At 44.2% G+C, this 15,271-nt stretch overlaps 1 protein-coding gene across 5 annotated transcripts in view; it reads left to right on the top strand.

The window, feature by feature from the left end:
• Window positions 1–15,271, top strand: part of arfgef3 (ARFGEF family member 3) — a 90,289-nt gene that overhangs the window by 41,280 nt on the left and 33,738 nt on the right. For all 5 annotated transcript variants that reach the window (XM_042010348.1, XM_042010346.1, XM_042010347.1 and 2 more), the window contains exons 16-24: window positions 2,257–2,423; window positions 2,500–2,665; window positions 2,771–2,878; window positions 6,962–7,177; window positions 7,794–7,904; window positions 9,381–9,531; window positions 9,636–9,950; window positions 12,887–13,020; window positions 13,308–13,453. In XM_042010348.1, coding sequence (XP_041866282.1) covers window positions 2,257–2,423; window positions 2,500–2,665; window positions 2,771–2,878; window positions 6,962–7,177; window positions 7,794–7,904; window positions 9,381–9,531; window positions 9,636–9,950; window positions 12,887–13,020; window positions 13,308–13,453 — 1,514 coding nt within the window. The remainder of the gene's footprint in view (window positions 1–2,256; window positions 2,424–2,499; window positions 2,666–2,770; window positions 2,879–6,961; window positions 7,178–7,793; window positions 7,905–9,380; window positions 9,532–9,635; window positions 9,951–12,886; window positions 13,021–13,307; window positions 13,454–15,271) is intronic.

Raw genomic sequence — 15,271 nt, 5'->3', positions numbered from 1 at the left:
CACACATGGCAGCTGCCACCATTTTTACTATGGAGTCTCTGAATGGACAAACAGCCATTAAAACTGGCTGACAGGAGGTAGAGCTCCGTTTGGGATAAGTAACGCCTTAACAGCACCATAGAAGACAGTACACAGGTAGTTACCTGTAGTTTAATCATCACTGCACCTGAGGCCAATGGATCTACTCACACATGAAACGTCTTCATGTCTGGAGGAATTTTGACCACTGACGGCCACCGTACATTCACTACTCTGCTATATCCATCCTTACCACTAGTAATTGTTACACACTGGACTTTTTAAGGAGTGATGTCTGCATAAAATTAGAATATAAATAAAATAAATTGAACTCTCTGTTTATTGGACTTGTAGAATGTAGCTGCAGCTTCGTTTCTGCAGTTTTTTGATGAAAATATTTGACTCATCAGCAGCTGACAGTTGAATCCCACAGCATCTTCTCATCTTTATGCTCATTTCCTCCATCACTCCTCTCCTCCAGGCCTTACTTTCTACCATTTCTTGGACCCTTTCTACATCTTCCCCTTTTTTCTTTCCGTTTTCTTTATCACCTCTTTTCTGTCTCGTTTTGTCTTTTCCTCCCTTTCCCTCTTTTTTTTTTTTTAAATAAAGGATCATATTGCACATCAACAAACATAAATAAAAAAGCGAAATGTAAACATGTGCAGCATTAGCATTACTGCTAACCTACATCTGTTGTCCCTTGGCAGGTCACAGACAAACTTCAACAGTACGTATAAAACAGCCAGAACATATCCCAGTCAAACCCGCCTCTCCTGCTTATCGGATCCCAGTCACCGTCACCAACAGGCGTTCCTAACACCTCCATCATCCGATGTCTCTATTAGCCCCTACAACTCTAAACATGGCCCTTTTAAATGTTCGTTCTCTTTTAAACAAATCATTTACCATCAGTATTGACTGTCTCTTATTATTATTAAGGACCATGTTGCCTCTTTTACTCGGTCTTGCCGATTTGCTCTCTACAACATCAGGAGGATCAGACCCTACCTGACTGAACACATGACCCAGCTCCTGGTCCAGGCTCTGGTCATTTCACGCATTGACTACTGCAACTCCTTACTGGCTGGCCTGCCTGCATGCTCAGTTAAACCTCTGCAGATGATCCAGAACGCAGCAGCACGTCTGGTCTTCAACCAGCCCAAAAGAGCTCATGTCACTCCGCTGCTAATCGCTCTCCACTGGCTTCCAGTTGCAGAGCATCAGATTCAAAGCTCTGCTTCTGGCTTACAAAACAATAACCCAACCGGCTCCGGTCTACCTTCACTCCTTAATCCAGAGCTACACTCCCTCTCCACAGTTACGCTCTGCCAGTGAAAGACGCCTAGTGCTCCCACCACAAGGTGGCGCCACATCAGTAGCTAGACTCTTCTCCTCTGTTGTTCCCCGGTGGTGGAACCATCTACCAAACTCCGTCCGATCCACAGAGTCCTTATCCACTTTTAAAAGCAAGCTAAAGACTCAGTTGTTTAAGGAGCATTTCCACACTTAGCTTAACTAAATGAGTTAGAAAGATTTGTCCAGCTTTTTGGCTCAACCAAGTACTGAAGCTGCTGCACTTATACCCAAGATGATGTTGTTTGATGAAATTGTGATCTTGTATTTAAACAAAATGACTTACAAAAACTACAAAAAAAACTTTTAAAAAAATTATATGCACTGCCTCTAGCACTACATGACAGCACCTGGTCCAACTGGACTCAAAGCGGTCTGACGACCACTTAATTATGACGTCCATCTTGTTTGAATTCATGCTTGGGTTGTTCTTACTCTCAAATGTAAGTCGCTTTGGATAAAAGTGTCTGCTAAATGACTGTAGAATAGAATAGAATAGTAGAATAGTAGAATAGCTGAAACATGGCCTCGACTTAAAACTAAAATTATACAATCCAAATCCAACCACCATGGAGAAATGAAGAAATCATAGACCTGAAAAGCAACAGCTGGAGAGCAGATTGAGCAAGTCAATCTGCAATAAAACAGTTAAACATGTGCTTTGTTTGTTTGTGTGTGTTCAGTGCAGGAGTTAAAACACACAAAGAAAAATAAGAAGAATAAAAGGCTGAAATGTTGTAGAGCTACATATGTTTCTGTTTCTGCTGCAGAGCCTCTCTCTGGCTGTGAGAACAGCTTTGGTTGTATCTCCCCTCCATCTGCAGGTTTACGTTAGTACTGTAGACGGATTTTGTGTTTTCTGATGAAATCTCTCCTGCTCAGGCGGGATCCACTCTCCAGGTTTTGAAGCAGGCGACTGTCTGAGCTGCCAGTCCCTGATGAATGCAGATGGTCTCTACCTGGTGTCGTACTACGCCCTGCTGCTTAATCTCAAACTCTGCTGCTGTGATTACTACAGGCGGCGAGCACTCGCACCCGTCCTTAGTCTGGTGAGCCCAGCAGTGTCGAGGTAAGAATCCCTCCAAGGCCGACCGGAGCTGAAGGTTTTCTGTTCTTGTGGTGCAGAAGGAGTTTGTGCGTCTGATCCAAAGCAGCGGCGTGCTGGTGGTTCTATCTCAGGCCTGGATCGAGGAGCTTTACCAGCAGGTTTTGGAGCGCAACCTGCTGGCCGAGGCCGGGTACTGGGGATCCCCAGGAGACCACGCGCTGCCCCTCACCACCATGCTGACAGGTGCACGTTCAGGCTGGATGGGTTCTGTCTGTCTGGCACTGGATTACATGCAAAGGAAATGTTTCCTTATTTTTTACATTGTTGTCCCTCCATCCGTCCTTTCAGATATTGACGGCCTGGGTAGCAGTGCAATCGGGGGTCAGCTGATCAGGAGGCCGTCCAGCCAATCACCGCTCACCTGTGACAAGGCTGGCAGCGACACTGTGACAGCAGGTCAGTAACTCTGCAGGTGAAACCTCCAAATCAGACGGAGAGGTAATATAACAACATCCTCTTATGTTTCTTAATGAGTCGTCACAGTGGGCAATTAAAACAGATGTGTTGATATCCAGTTGCTAGCATGTGAAATGGTGCATAAAGAGCATCTAAGCTGTCAAAACAAAAGTAATGAAGTTCGGTTTCTCAGCCCTGTGACGCTGAAGGACAACAGCTCCGGGAGTGTACGTAATAAATATCAGTGTGCCATCAAAAGAGTCAGGAACAGAAAGTTACATCGTGCTGCTTTACTGTGTCAGGACAACCATTTACATCCCATGTTCTTGCTAATAGAGACCGCACGATTTGAAGAAGTAACTCCTTCCATTAAAAATTCACACCATGTTTTTGGGTCTGGTTAGAGATAGTGATGGTGGTTAGGTTAGAGATAGTGATGGTATTGATGGTGGTTAGGTTAGAGATAGTGATGGTAGTGATGGTGGTTAGGTTAGAGATAGTGATGGTGGTTAGGTTAGAGATAGTGATGGTGGTTAGGTTAGAGATAATGATGGTAGTGATGGTGGTTAGGTTAGAGATAGTGATGGTGGTTAAGTTAGAGATAGTGATGGTGGTGATGGTGGTTAGGTTAGAGATAATGATGGTAGTGATGGTGGTTAGGTTAGAGATAGTGATGGTGGTTAGGTTAGAGATAGTGATGGTGGTGATGGTGGTTAGGTTAGAGATAGTGATGGTGGTTAGGTTAGAGATAGTGATGGTAGTGATGGTGGTTAGGTTAGAGATAGTGATGGTGGTTAGGTTAGAGATAGTGATGGTGGTGATGGTGGTTAGGTTAGAGATAGTGATGGTGGTTAGGTTAGAGATAGTGATGGTGGTTAGGTTAGAGATAGTGGTGGTAGTGATGGTGGTTAGGTTAGAGATAATGATGGTGGTTAGGTTAGAGATAATGATGGTAGTGATGGTGGTTAGGTTAGAGATAGTGATGGTGGTTAGGTTAGAGATAGTGATGGTAGTGATGGTGGTTAGGTTAGAGATAATGATGGTGGTTAGGTTAGAGATAATGATGGTAGTGATGGTGGTTAGGTTAGAGATAGTGATGGTGGTTAGGTTAGAGATAATGATGGTAGTGATGGTGGTTAGATTAGAGATAGTGATGGTGGTTAGGTTAGAGATAATGATGGTAGTGATGGTGGTTAGGTTAGAGATAGTGATGGTCGTTAGGTTAGAGATAATGATGGTAGTGATGGTGGTTAGGTTAGAGATAGTGATGGTAGTGATGGTGGTTAGGTTAGAGATAGTGATGGTGGTTAGGTTTGAGACAATGATGGTAGTGATGGTGGTTAGGTTAGAGATAGTGATGGTGGTTAGGTTAGAGACAGTGATGGTAGTGATGGTGGTTAGGTTAGAGATAGTGATGGTGGTGATGGTGGTTAGGTTAGAGATAGTGATGGTGGTTAGGTTAGAGACAGTGATGGTAGTGATGGTGGTTAGGTTAGAGATAGTGATGGTGGTTAGGTTAGAGACAATGATGGTAGTGATGGTGGTTAGGTTAGAGATAGTGATGGTGGTTAGGTTAGAGATAATGATGGTGGTTAGGTTAGAGATAGTGATGGTAGTGATGGTGGTTAGGTTAGAGAGAGTGATGGTGGTTAGGTTAGAGACAATGATGGTAGTGATGGTGGTTAGGTTAGAGATAGTGATGGTGGTTAAGTTAGAGATAGTGATGGTGGTTAGGTTAGAGATAGGGATGGTAGTGATGGTGGTTAGGTTAGAGATAGTGAAGGTGGTTAGGTTAGACACAATGATGGTAGTGATGGTGGTTAGGTTAGAGATAGTGATGGTCGTTAGGTTAGAGATAATGATGGTAGTGATGGTGGTTAGGTTAGAGATAGTGATGGTGGTTAGGTTAGAGACAGTGATGGTAGTGATGGTGGTTAGGTTAGAGATAGTGATGGTGGTTAGGTTAGAGATAATGATGGTGGTTAGGTTAGAGATAGTGATGGTAGTGATGGTGGTTAGGTTAGAGAGAGTGATGGTGGTTAGGTTAGAGACAATGATGGTAGTGATGGTGGTTAGGTTAGAGATAGTGATGGTGGTTAAGTTAGAGATAGTGATGGTGGTTAGGTTAGAGATAGTGATGGTAGTGATGGTGGTTAGGTTAGAGATAGTGATGGTGGTTAGGTTAGAGATAATGATGGTAGTGATGGTGGTTAGATTAGAGATAGTGATGGTGGTTAGGTTAGAGATAATGATGGTAGTGATGGTGGTTAGGTTAGAGATAGTGATGGTAGTGATGGTGGTTAGGTTAGAGATAGTGATGGTGGTTAGGTTAGACACAATGATGGTAGTGATGGTGGTTAGGTTAGAGATAGTGATGGTGGTTAGGTTAGAGACAGTGATGGTAGTGATGGTGGTTAGGTTAGAGATAGTGATGGTGGTTAGGTTAGAGACAGTGATGGTAGTGATGGTGGTTAGGTTAGAGATAGTGATGGTGGTGATGGTGGTTAGGTTAGAGATAGTGATGGTGGTTAGGTTAGAGACAGTGATGGTAGTGATGGTGGTTAGGTTAGAGATAGTGATGGTGGTTAGGTTAGAGACAATGATGGTAGTGATGGTGGTTAGGTTAGAGATAGTGATGGTGGTTAGGTTAGAGACAGTGATGGTAGTGATGGTGGTTAGGTTAGAGATAGTGATGGTGGTTAGGTTAGAGATAATGATGGTGGTTAGGTTAGAGATAGTGATGGTAGTGATGGTGGTTAGGTTAGAGAGAGTGATGGTGGTTAGGTTAGAGACAATGATGGTAGTGATGGTGGTTAGGTTAGAGATAGTGATGGTGGTTAAGTTAGAGATAGTGATGGTGGTTAGGTTAGAGATAGTGATGGTAGTGATGGTGGTTAGGTTAGAGATAGTGATGGTGGTTAGGTTAGACACAATGATGGTAGTGATGGTGGTTAGGTTAGAGATAGTGATGGTCGTTAGGTTAGAGATAATGATGGTAGTGATGGTGGTTAGGTTAGAGATAGTGATGGTGGTTAGGTTAGAGACAGTGATGGTAGTGATGGTGGTTAGGTTAGAGATAGTGATGGTGGTTAGGTTAGAGATAATGATGGTGGTTAGGTTAGAGATAGTGATGGTAGTGATGGTGGTTAGGTTAGAGAGAGTGATGGTGGTTAGGTTAGAGACAATGATGGTAGTGATGGTGGTTAGGTTAGAGATAGTGATGGTGGTTAAGTTAGAGATAGTGATGGTGGTTAGGTTAGAGATAGTGATGGTAGTGATGGTGGTTAGGTTAGAGATAGTGATGGTGGTTAGGTTAGACACAATGATGGTAGTGATGGTGGTTAGGTTAGAGATAGTGATGGTCGTTAGGTTAGAGATAATGATGGTAGTGATGGTGGTTAGGTTAGAGATAGTGATGGTGGTTAGGTTAGAGACAATGATGGTAGTGATGGTGGTTAGGTTAGAGATAGTGATGGTGGTTAGGTTAGAGACAATGATGGTAGTGATGGTGGTTAGGTTAGAGATAGTGATGGTGGTTAGGTTAGAGACAGTGATGGTAGTGATGGTGGTTAGGTTAGAGATAGTGATGGTGGTTAGGTTAGAGATAATGATGGTAGTGATGGTGGTTAGGTTAGAGATAATGATGGTGGTTAGGTTAGAGATAGTGATGGTAGTGATGGTGGTTAGGTTAGAGATAGTGATGGTGGTTAGGTTAGAGATAATGATGGTAGTGATGGTGGTTAGGTTAGAGATAGTGATGGTCGTTAGGTTAGAGATGCTGATGGTCATTAGGTTAGAGATGTAGTAAGAAATAAGATTGCAGAGAGTTAAGGATGATGGCAATGTGGGAAAAGTAAAAGGGTGGATGGGCATGGAGAGAATGAGTCAGGCACCACCTGTATCCCTACTAAACAATGTGCAGTATCAATGATTGGCCACTATTGCCATGGCAGCCACAGCTGAGGCATCCATGATGACATTATTTGTGAATAACATCTACGTCTACTTGTTGCCATCAGTGACACAGCAGAGGGATATTTTCTGGTTTTTAGATCATGTCTGGTTCTTCACTCTGTTTTCCAGGAGCTGTGTTTGCTCGCTTTATCCTCACCGGTGTGTGGAAGAACCTCATTGATGTGCTGTCTACACCACTAACGGGACGCATGGCGGGCAGCTCCAAGGGCCTGGCGTTTATCCTGGGGGCAGAGGGGCTTAAAGAGCAGAGCCAGAGAGAAAGAGACACCATCTGCCTGAGTTTAGACGGTCTACGCAAAGCTGCCGCACTCAGTTGCGCCCTGGGTGGGTAACAAGTCTCAACCCAACCTTTCTAGTCCAGGTTCAAGTTCATCCGCTGGACTGATTTTAGTCCAGGTTCAGGTTAGTCAGGCACTTTACAGCAGGGAAAGATCTAAAACCTGTAGGACCCTGTCTCAAGAGGTCCAGAGTTTCTGATCCCGAATGTAGATTGTATGAACTAATCAATGAAACTTTGTTGAACTTCAATGGACCGTTAAGGTTGTAAAAGTTGTATGAGGCGTTCACTGACCTCCCGTGTTGACTGTACACAGCAGGATGGTGGAGGACTCCTCCAGCTCCTCGGAGGTCTGAAAGAAAAGATTTCACATCTCTGCTTTTTCCTGCTTGATATGTTTCACTGTTTCAGCTGCGTTAGACAGAAGCATCACTGGAAAAAGCTTGCAGAGAAAATCCATGTCAGTATGATTTTATTACAGCCAGCCGGCCTGAAACATGAAATGAGCAGCAGAGGATGACTCATGAGTAGGAACGAACAGATGGTGTCGAGTCTGAATCTGAAGTTTTACTTGGTGTCAGCTGACAGTTTGCAGGCAGAGGAGGAGAAAATGTCCAGATGTTCTTAACCTGGTAAAGATGAATGAGACTATGTTTCCATCAGGTGTGGCTGCAAACTGCGCGTCGGCTTTGGCTCAGATGGCCGCTGCTTCCTGTGTGCAGGAAGAGAAGGACGAGAAGGAGGCGGGAGAGACGGGGGATGCCATCACACAAGGTAGCCAGACCAAACCAAGGCAGGTGGTCAGGTGATGATGTCAGTGCTGCACGCAGCTTCAATCCCGGAAAACAAGGAAAATCTTCTAATTCTCACACTTTAGTGACACCTGGTGGCAACTTTGGAGAACTACAATATTATCTGAATAAATTTTTGTTGTTCGTTGGGAAGGAAATTACCGACTAATTCAGAGGCAATAAAGTTTGTCTGTCATGTGGGAGTGTTTAGATATTGAAGCAAACATCTGGGTCATTAAACAGAATTCATTTTGTAAGCTGCGTTACAGCGTCTGCAAACACAACTCGTCTAGAATTCATCATACAAATGTTTTCATACATTTTTCAACCTGTTGCATCTCATTTATTTACAAAACCATCCAATTAAAACTCTGGCCAAGAGGATTATCTTTATAAAGTCAGTCAGTTTATTATAACATGGCAGCATTATTCAGCCGGGATGTCGTTTAAAATGGTGAACTGGAGCATTAACAGTAGTGAATTAGGTAAATATGTATAAATAAAGGCTGTTTGTTAAGTTTAAAACATGAGCAAATACCACAAATACATAATATTTATCCAGTTTGGGTACATGGTGGAACCTGAAATGATGGACATATGCCCTTCCAGAACTGGTGGATGACGTTTCTGTGTTCCAACAAGATCTGAAAGTATGACCTGATACGATGCACGTGTTTGTTTTTCTGTTTTCTTTCGTTTCGGTTGGATCTCAGCTCCACGTGACTTTAACCCGACACTGAGGTCACCTGCTGGTAAGAAGGTTCAGGGCTTTACATTTACTTTATATAAGTATAAAACCTCCACTGCAGCGCAAGACACGACGAGAGCGTGGCTGCAGTCGTACAAATACATGACCCAGACTTCCTGCAGTAAACCTGTAGTATGTACAGCATATACAGCTGCGTAGGAACTAAAGAAACTCTGGAAAAAAAAAGACTGGAATAAAGTCAAATTAAAAATTAAATAAATTAATAGAAATTACTAAAAGAAATCAAACATAAATATATTAAAATAAAAACATTAAAGAAAAACATTAAGTAAATAAATAAAAATGAATTAAAAAATCTCATTTTAAACGGGTGAGAAGGGGTTAAAGTCGTCTGTTTATACTATTAATGGATTAACATTAGCTGAGTTTATTATTTATTATTAAAACTAAAATGAGCTCCTTTATTTTCCGTTTATTGCATAATCGAACCTAAAACTCTGATTTCTACATTAGTTATTTAAACTGAAATAACCTTGTAGATTGTCATTTTCCTGTTTTAATGAATGCGTTTGAAAGACGAGGAAAGCTTTTGACGTCTGATCTCTGCAGCGTATCTGTACGTTTCAGGATCTAGAACAAAGTTCTACGGTAGGATGATTATTACCAGCTGAATAATCGTCCTTAGAGATTTACTGATTGAGGGTTTCCCAGGTTTGAGGTCAGTTGTGATGTTGTGGCGTCTTTGTCCAGTGAAGCAGCGTGTTGAGCAGCGTCTGGAGCAGATGGGTCGTCCTGCGGGAGTTCGCCTCCACACGGCTCATGTGTTGTGCATGGACGCCATCCTGAATGTGGGGCTGGAGATGGGCAGCCACAACCACGACTGCTGGCCTCATGTCTTCAGGTACAAACACACAAACATCCACAGGTGGAGGCGTGGGTGTGAAACGCCGCTAAAACCAGACTCATTCTGCTGGTGAAAGCTCTGACGGTGTGAATCTCTGTCAGAGTGAGCGAGTACATCAGCTCGCTGGAGCACACCCACTTCGGCGACGGCTCCTCGCAGCCATCCTCCCTGACCACCATCACCCAGCAGAGCCAGCAGCCGGCCGGCGTGGACCTGGGGCTGGAGCTGAGCTGCGAGCCCAGCCCGGAGGCGGCGGAGCTGGGCCTGAGCCGGCCCGTCATCCAGCCACTGACCATCCAGGAGCTGCTGAAGGAGGGCTGCCGAGGAGGCCGAGGCCTGGAGCTGAGGAGCGGCAGCCTGATGAGCGGGACCAGCGCCGCCAAGGCCGTATGCACGCTGTCCACCCAGGCTGACAGGTAGGACCGACACCTTCCTGCTCAGGGATGAACCCAGACACCATCTCACACTTCAGCGCTTCTTCTAACGCGTGTTCGCGTGTTCTTCATATTTCATTTCACTGATGGACCGATGAGTTAATAATTATTTAAAATGAATGAAATCACAAATACCTTAATAATCCCTTATGTAATAACACAATATCTATATCTAAATATTATAATATATAACAATATTTTATATTATTATATTATTTATAAATTAATTTGTGTTTTATTTAATTTAATTGGTCTCATTTCACTGTTTTACTGAACACTTTCTTTTATTCTGATTTTATCCTGTAACATCCTGCAGAGATGTTTATCACCTAATTCAACAGTTTTATCTGTTTCTGGTGTTTCCTCACACTCATTTCTAGGATTTTTAAGTTTATTTAGTTATTTTTCCAAAATGCAAAAGAATTTTCTCCTTTATAAGCTTTTGTTTAGTTTTTTTTCTTTTTTATTGTTAGTTGTATTAAATGTAATGTGTAAACATAAAATCTACTGCATAAAACAAGACAACTACATAATATACAGTATAAAACGTAGAATATGACGTATAAAATATAAAATATACAGGATAAAACACATTATATTAAAACATAATTGTCGCTGTTGGTAAATAAACCTGCAGGACAACACGGTGACTGAATGGTGTGTGTGTGTGTGTGTGTGTGTGTGTGTGTGTGTGTGTGTGTGGGTGCGTAGGTGTGAGTGTGAGTGCATGCATGCAACATATACAGAATGAGAATTATTTAATGATCGGTGCAGCCGTGACACCCTGAGCCAGGAGTAGCCAGAGAGGGCTGTAGCCCTGCAGCCATGGTCCACCTCCCAGGAGAAGCTGAGCAGCATGTTGGACACGAAGCGGCAGCTGGTGATGGTGTTACCTTCCAGAGCCACATTTCTCCACATCTGCTCAACCGCGGCTGCAGGGGTTGATGTTTAACACCACAAGATGGCAGCAGGCCATCTCAACCAACATTAGGTCCCAGCTAATCGTGTCTTCTGTCACGTGTACAAATGCAAATATGTTGAAGTGTGTTCGTGCCACAAGCATGACACAGGCTTAACCAACACACACGGCTGGAGAGAGTGAGGGTGTGTGTGTGTTCTTGTTCCAAGGATCATCTCTTATGTAACTTGTTATCTAGGCTGCTTTTGGAGGGAATAAAAAGAGTTCCCTGTGATCTTTTAAACCAGATGGATGGAACACATTTACAGGCTGAAGCGTAGTAAATACCTCACAGGACCCCAGAGAGCCCCGCTTAACGGGCAATGCTGCGCAACTTCTGCTTAATGTGTTTTTTATCATGTATTTTACCTGGAACACTTTCTTTTGATCCACCTAACATCAGTTTAATGGAAGCAGCAACATTCATTGTGAAGGAGAGATTACCCTGCTTCTCTTCTCATGTTTATACATCAGGACATAAAATTAAATCAGCTGATCTTTGTCAGGTCTCAAAATGAGTTAGTATGACTCCAGATGAGCAACAAAACATGATGTTTTATAGCCTATGATCAGGTATTTGACATAAACTGAGACAAGGTCCAGAATCCATGGTAAAAACCTGCTTCCTCTCCATCTTCCAGCTTCTAGAAGCTCCTCCTGGACGATGTCATCAGTCTCTCTAATGATGGTGGAGAATTCTGCTCCCCTTTCTTTTTAGTTCGTTGAAGTCTGCAGCATCTGATGGTCCAACCGCAGGTCCTGCAGTCAGAATGAGGTCTGGACTCTGACTGGACCACGCTGAGACCTCCTCCCCTCCCCCTCCAGCCGGTCTGGTTCCTGCAGTCAGGATGAGGTCTGGACTCTGACTGGACCACGCTGAGACCTCCTCCCCCTCCCCCTCCAGCCGGTCTGGTTCCTGCAGTCAGGATGAGGTCTGGACTCTGACTGGACCACGCTGAGAACTCCTCCCCCTCCCCCTCCAGCCGGTCTGGTTCCTGCAATCAGGGTGAGGTCTGGAGTCTGACTGGACCACGCTGAGACCTCCTCCCCCTCCAGCCGGTCTGGTTCCTGCAGTCAGGATGAGGTCTGGAGTCTGACTGGACCACGCTGAGACCTCCTCCCCCTCCAGCCGGTCTGGTTCCTGCAGTCAGGGTGAGGTCTGGAGTCTGACTGGACCACGCTGAGACCTCCTCCCCCTCCAGCCGGTCTGGTTGCTGCAGTCAGGATGAGGTCTGGAGTCTGACTGGACCACGCTGAGACCTCCTCCCCCTCCAGCCGGTCTGGTTCCTGCAGTCAGGATGAGGTCTGGAGTCTGACTGGACCACGCTGAGACCTCCTCCCCCTCCAGCCGGTCTGGTTCCTGCAGTCAGGGTGAGGTCTGGAGTCTGACTGGACCACGCTGAGACCTCCTCCCCCTCCAGCCGGTCTGGTTGCTGCAGTCAGGATGAGGTCTGGAGTCTGACTGGACCACGCTGAGACCTCCTCCCCCTCCAGCCGGTCTGGTTGCTGCAGTCAGGATGAAGAAGCAGCTGGAGAGACTGAACCAGAACCAGGCTGCAGGTCCAGATCTTAACGTGTAGATTGTGACAACTCTATCGATGTCGATGAAGCACACTGTTTATTTACTTGGTATTGGATCAATAGCAGATCTTGTGGTATTACACACCCTTACTTTGCAGTTTGACTCACGGACTGATTTTAATGTTTAGTGATTAGTTTCCAGGCGTTTCTTCCTCGTGGTGCCCACTAATATTTTTAGAACTGTCCTTAGACGATTATTTATTAGTAATGATTTATTACTAAATTATTTTCTACCACTCTACAGCTGCTGCTGTGAAACATCATCGTCTCTCGTAGAAGATTTTATATTTACCAGATAAGGACCTGATTATTTTTTATTTTATCCTGAGACCTGAAGGAAGGATTTTCTTGATGAACTAGTTCTGCGTGTGTGTTTCAGGCTGTTTGAGGAGGCGGCTGCCAAGCTGAACCTGGTTGGTCTGGTCGGCTTCCTGCAGCAGCTCAGAAAAGCTTCGCAGTCTCAGCTTTTTGATTCTGTGACAGAAACCGGAGACTATTCTCTGGCGATGCCAGGTAACATTCACACAGTTTCAACACTTTTTCTGTAGATTTACACTCATCCCAAACATATTTACCTCTTAGTGCAGCACACCCAAAATCGTACCCAGACTTATACCAAGTCTGTCATCATGTATATAAAGAAGATCTCCTCTTCCACAAAACTGACTTGAAACACGCAGAACAACGTCCACCTTCGGACATTTTCATTCTTTCTAAAAGAAGTGCATTTCCTGTGTTGAACACCAGGGGGCGCAGTGTGCATGAAGCTGAACGTTTCTTCGTCCTCTCTGTGTTTGCAGGAGAAGCCAAGTCAACGTCAGAGCAGCGCAGCGCTCTGCATCTCTTCCGCCTCGGCGAGGCCATGCTGCGAATCGTCAGGAACAAGAATCGACCCCTGCTGCACATGATGAGGGCCTGGAGTGTGGTGGCGCCACACCTGGTAGAGGTAGGGAACTGCAGCCTGAGCGGCCCACTGTGGAGGATTTCACCAGTAATAGAGAATAAGCATGTGACGTCACCGCGGCTTTCTCCGCCATGTTGGGGGAACCCGGCTCCTGTTTCCATAGACACGTTCAGGTTTCTGCTTCAGTCTGAGTCGTCGGTGTTTACCTGGTGTTTGGTGGACGGTCCTACACCTGTCATGGATCTATAAACTACTGATCATAAAATGCTCATGCAGACCTTTACAAACAGATGGATTAAAGCTGCCAGTCTACAAACTGCCGGCTTCACCATCAGAAAATGTAGGTATTAGTTAAACACATTTTATTCGCTTCTGAATAATCTGGTTCAGAATCAAATAAATGATCAGTTCATCCGTGTGGATTCGTTTCTGATAAATGAATTTATTTCTGGCCTTCTGTGAGGAAAAGACAGACATGCAGGATTAATTAATCTAATACAGCTTGTAAAAGAAGCTGAAAAAGTCTGAGGAAGTATATTTATTTATTCCAAGAACAATAAAATATACAAAAAGTTTTACTGGATCTGATGGTGGATCTACAGTGAAACCAGTGAAACCAGTGAGCAGTCCTGACTGTGGGACAGAACCAGACGGGGACTCACATTAACCAGAGTTCACCGTTTATGTTCTTGTTTCCTGTGTTTGCTCTTTGTCATGTTTTTGGTTAGATCTTGGTTTTAGGGTCATGTTCTGTGTTTTTTGGTTTCTGCTCATTAGCTCACCTGGGCCCCGTTTCAGGAAGTGGGTTCAGTGAAAACTCTGAGTTAGTTGACTCCAAGTTAAGGGAAACTCTGGGTTTTCGGTTTCACAAAGCGAGTTCAGAGTAACTGAGTCAGTTACCACGGCAACAGACTCGGTGAAGCTCGCCGGCAGGTTTCCTCCTCTGTAGCTGCAGACTGAAGGAAGTGTCAGACATGCCAGATGTCTACGTCAGGAAAGGATGATCAGACCCCGCTTGGATGTTTTATCATTCCCTCACGATTATTTGTTTGAGCGTTGCCGTTTTTCTACATCAATCTTGTATCTGAACAACATTCTCAGCCCTCATATTGTTCATATGACACATTGTGGACATGCTCTCAGGTCGGAGCAGGTTCTTTCTTTATAACATACCCCGTTACACCTGTCATACCTGTTCCTAACTGTCACCGTAGGATGTGATCGTACTCTCAACGAGAACAATCTGCCTACAATCAGGGACATTCTAGCAGGGTTGCAGTGCAAAAACAATTATAAAACACCAAATTCAGAAATATCTTTTGAGAATATTAATACCAAGGTACACTGAAGCAAAGATACACATGTTTAATAAGTAGAACACTCGAGATAAAAATACTGATTTCTGCCTGCTCTCGTTCTTTTGCTGCCGCTACTGTATTGCTTTTTTTTCCAAAATATATGGTCATATCCTGCATTCATTAATATTTCTGACTCAACTGGTGCGAAATGGGCGGAGCGACTCTGCTTTTCACCTGTTGCCATGGTGAATCATGTTAACCATTGATGAGGGCTTTTCATCTGCCCACGCACGCGCTGTTCTCAACTGTTCAATCAACTCAGAGTTGATTGGACTAATAATTATCACCTGTTCTGAAACTGAAAACTTTTTAATTTAAATTGATCAAACTGTACGTAGCAAAGCAAACTACAGGCGGCATTTGCTGCACAAAAAGGAAATTTGGCGCACTTATACTTTCCGATTTATCAAAGCGTGCACACGCACGTCCTCCACCTGTTTCTGTTTATAAATCAGAATCAACTCTAAAGCAGGTGCACGTGAGGGAGCCCCTTGCCCCGCCC

The sequence above is a fragment of the Melanotaenia boesemani genome, chromosome 16 (genome assembly GCF_017639745.1).
Source record: "Melanotaenia boesemani isolate fMelBoe1 chromosome 16, fMelBoe1.pri, whole genome shotgun sequence".
NCBI classification, from domain to species: Eukaryota; Metazoa; Chordata; class Actinopteri; order Atheriniformes; family Melanotaeniidae; genus Melanotaenia; species Melanotaenia boesemani.
The sequence above is the reverse complement of the archived record's forward strand: the minus strand, read 5'-3'. Positions and strand labels throughout refer to the sequence as shown.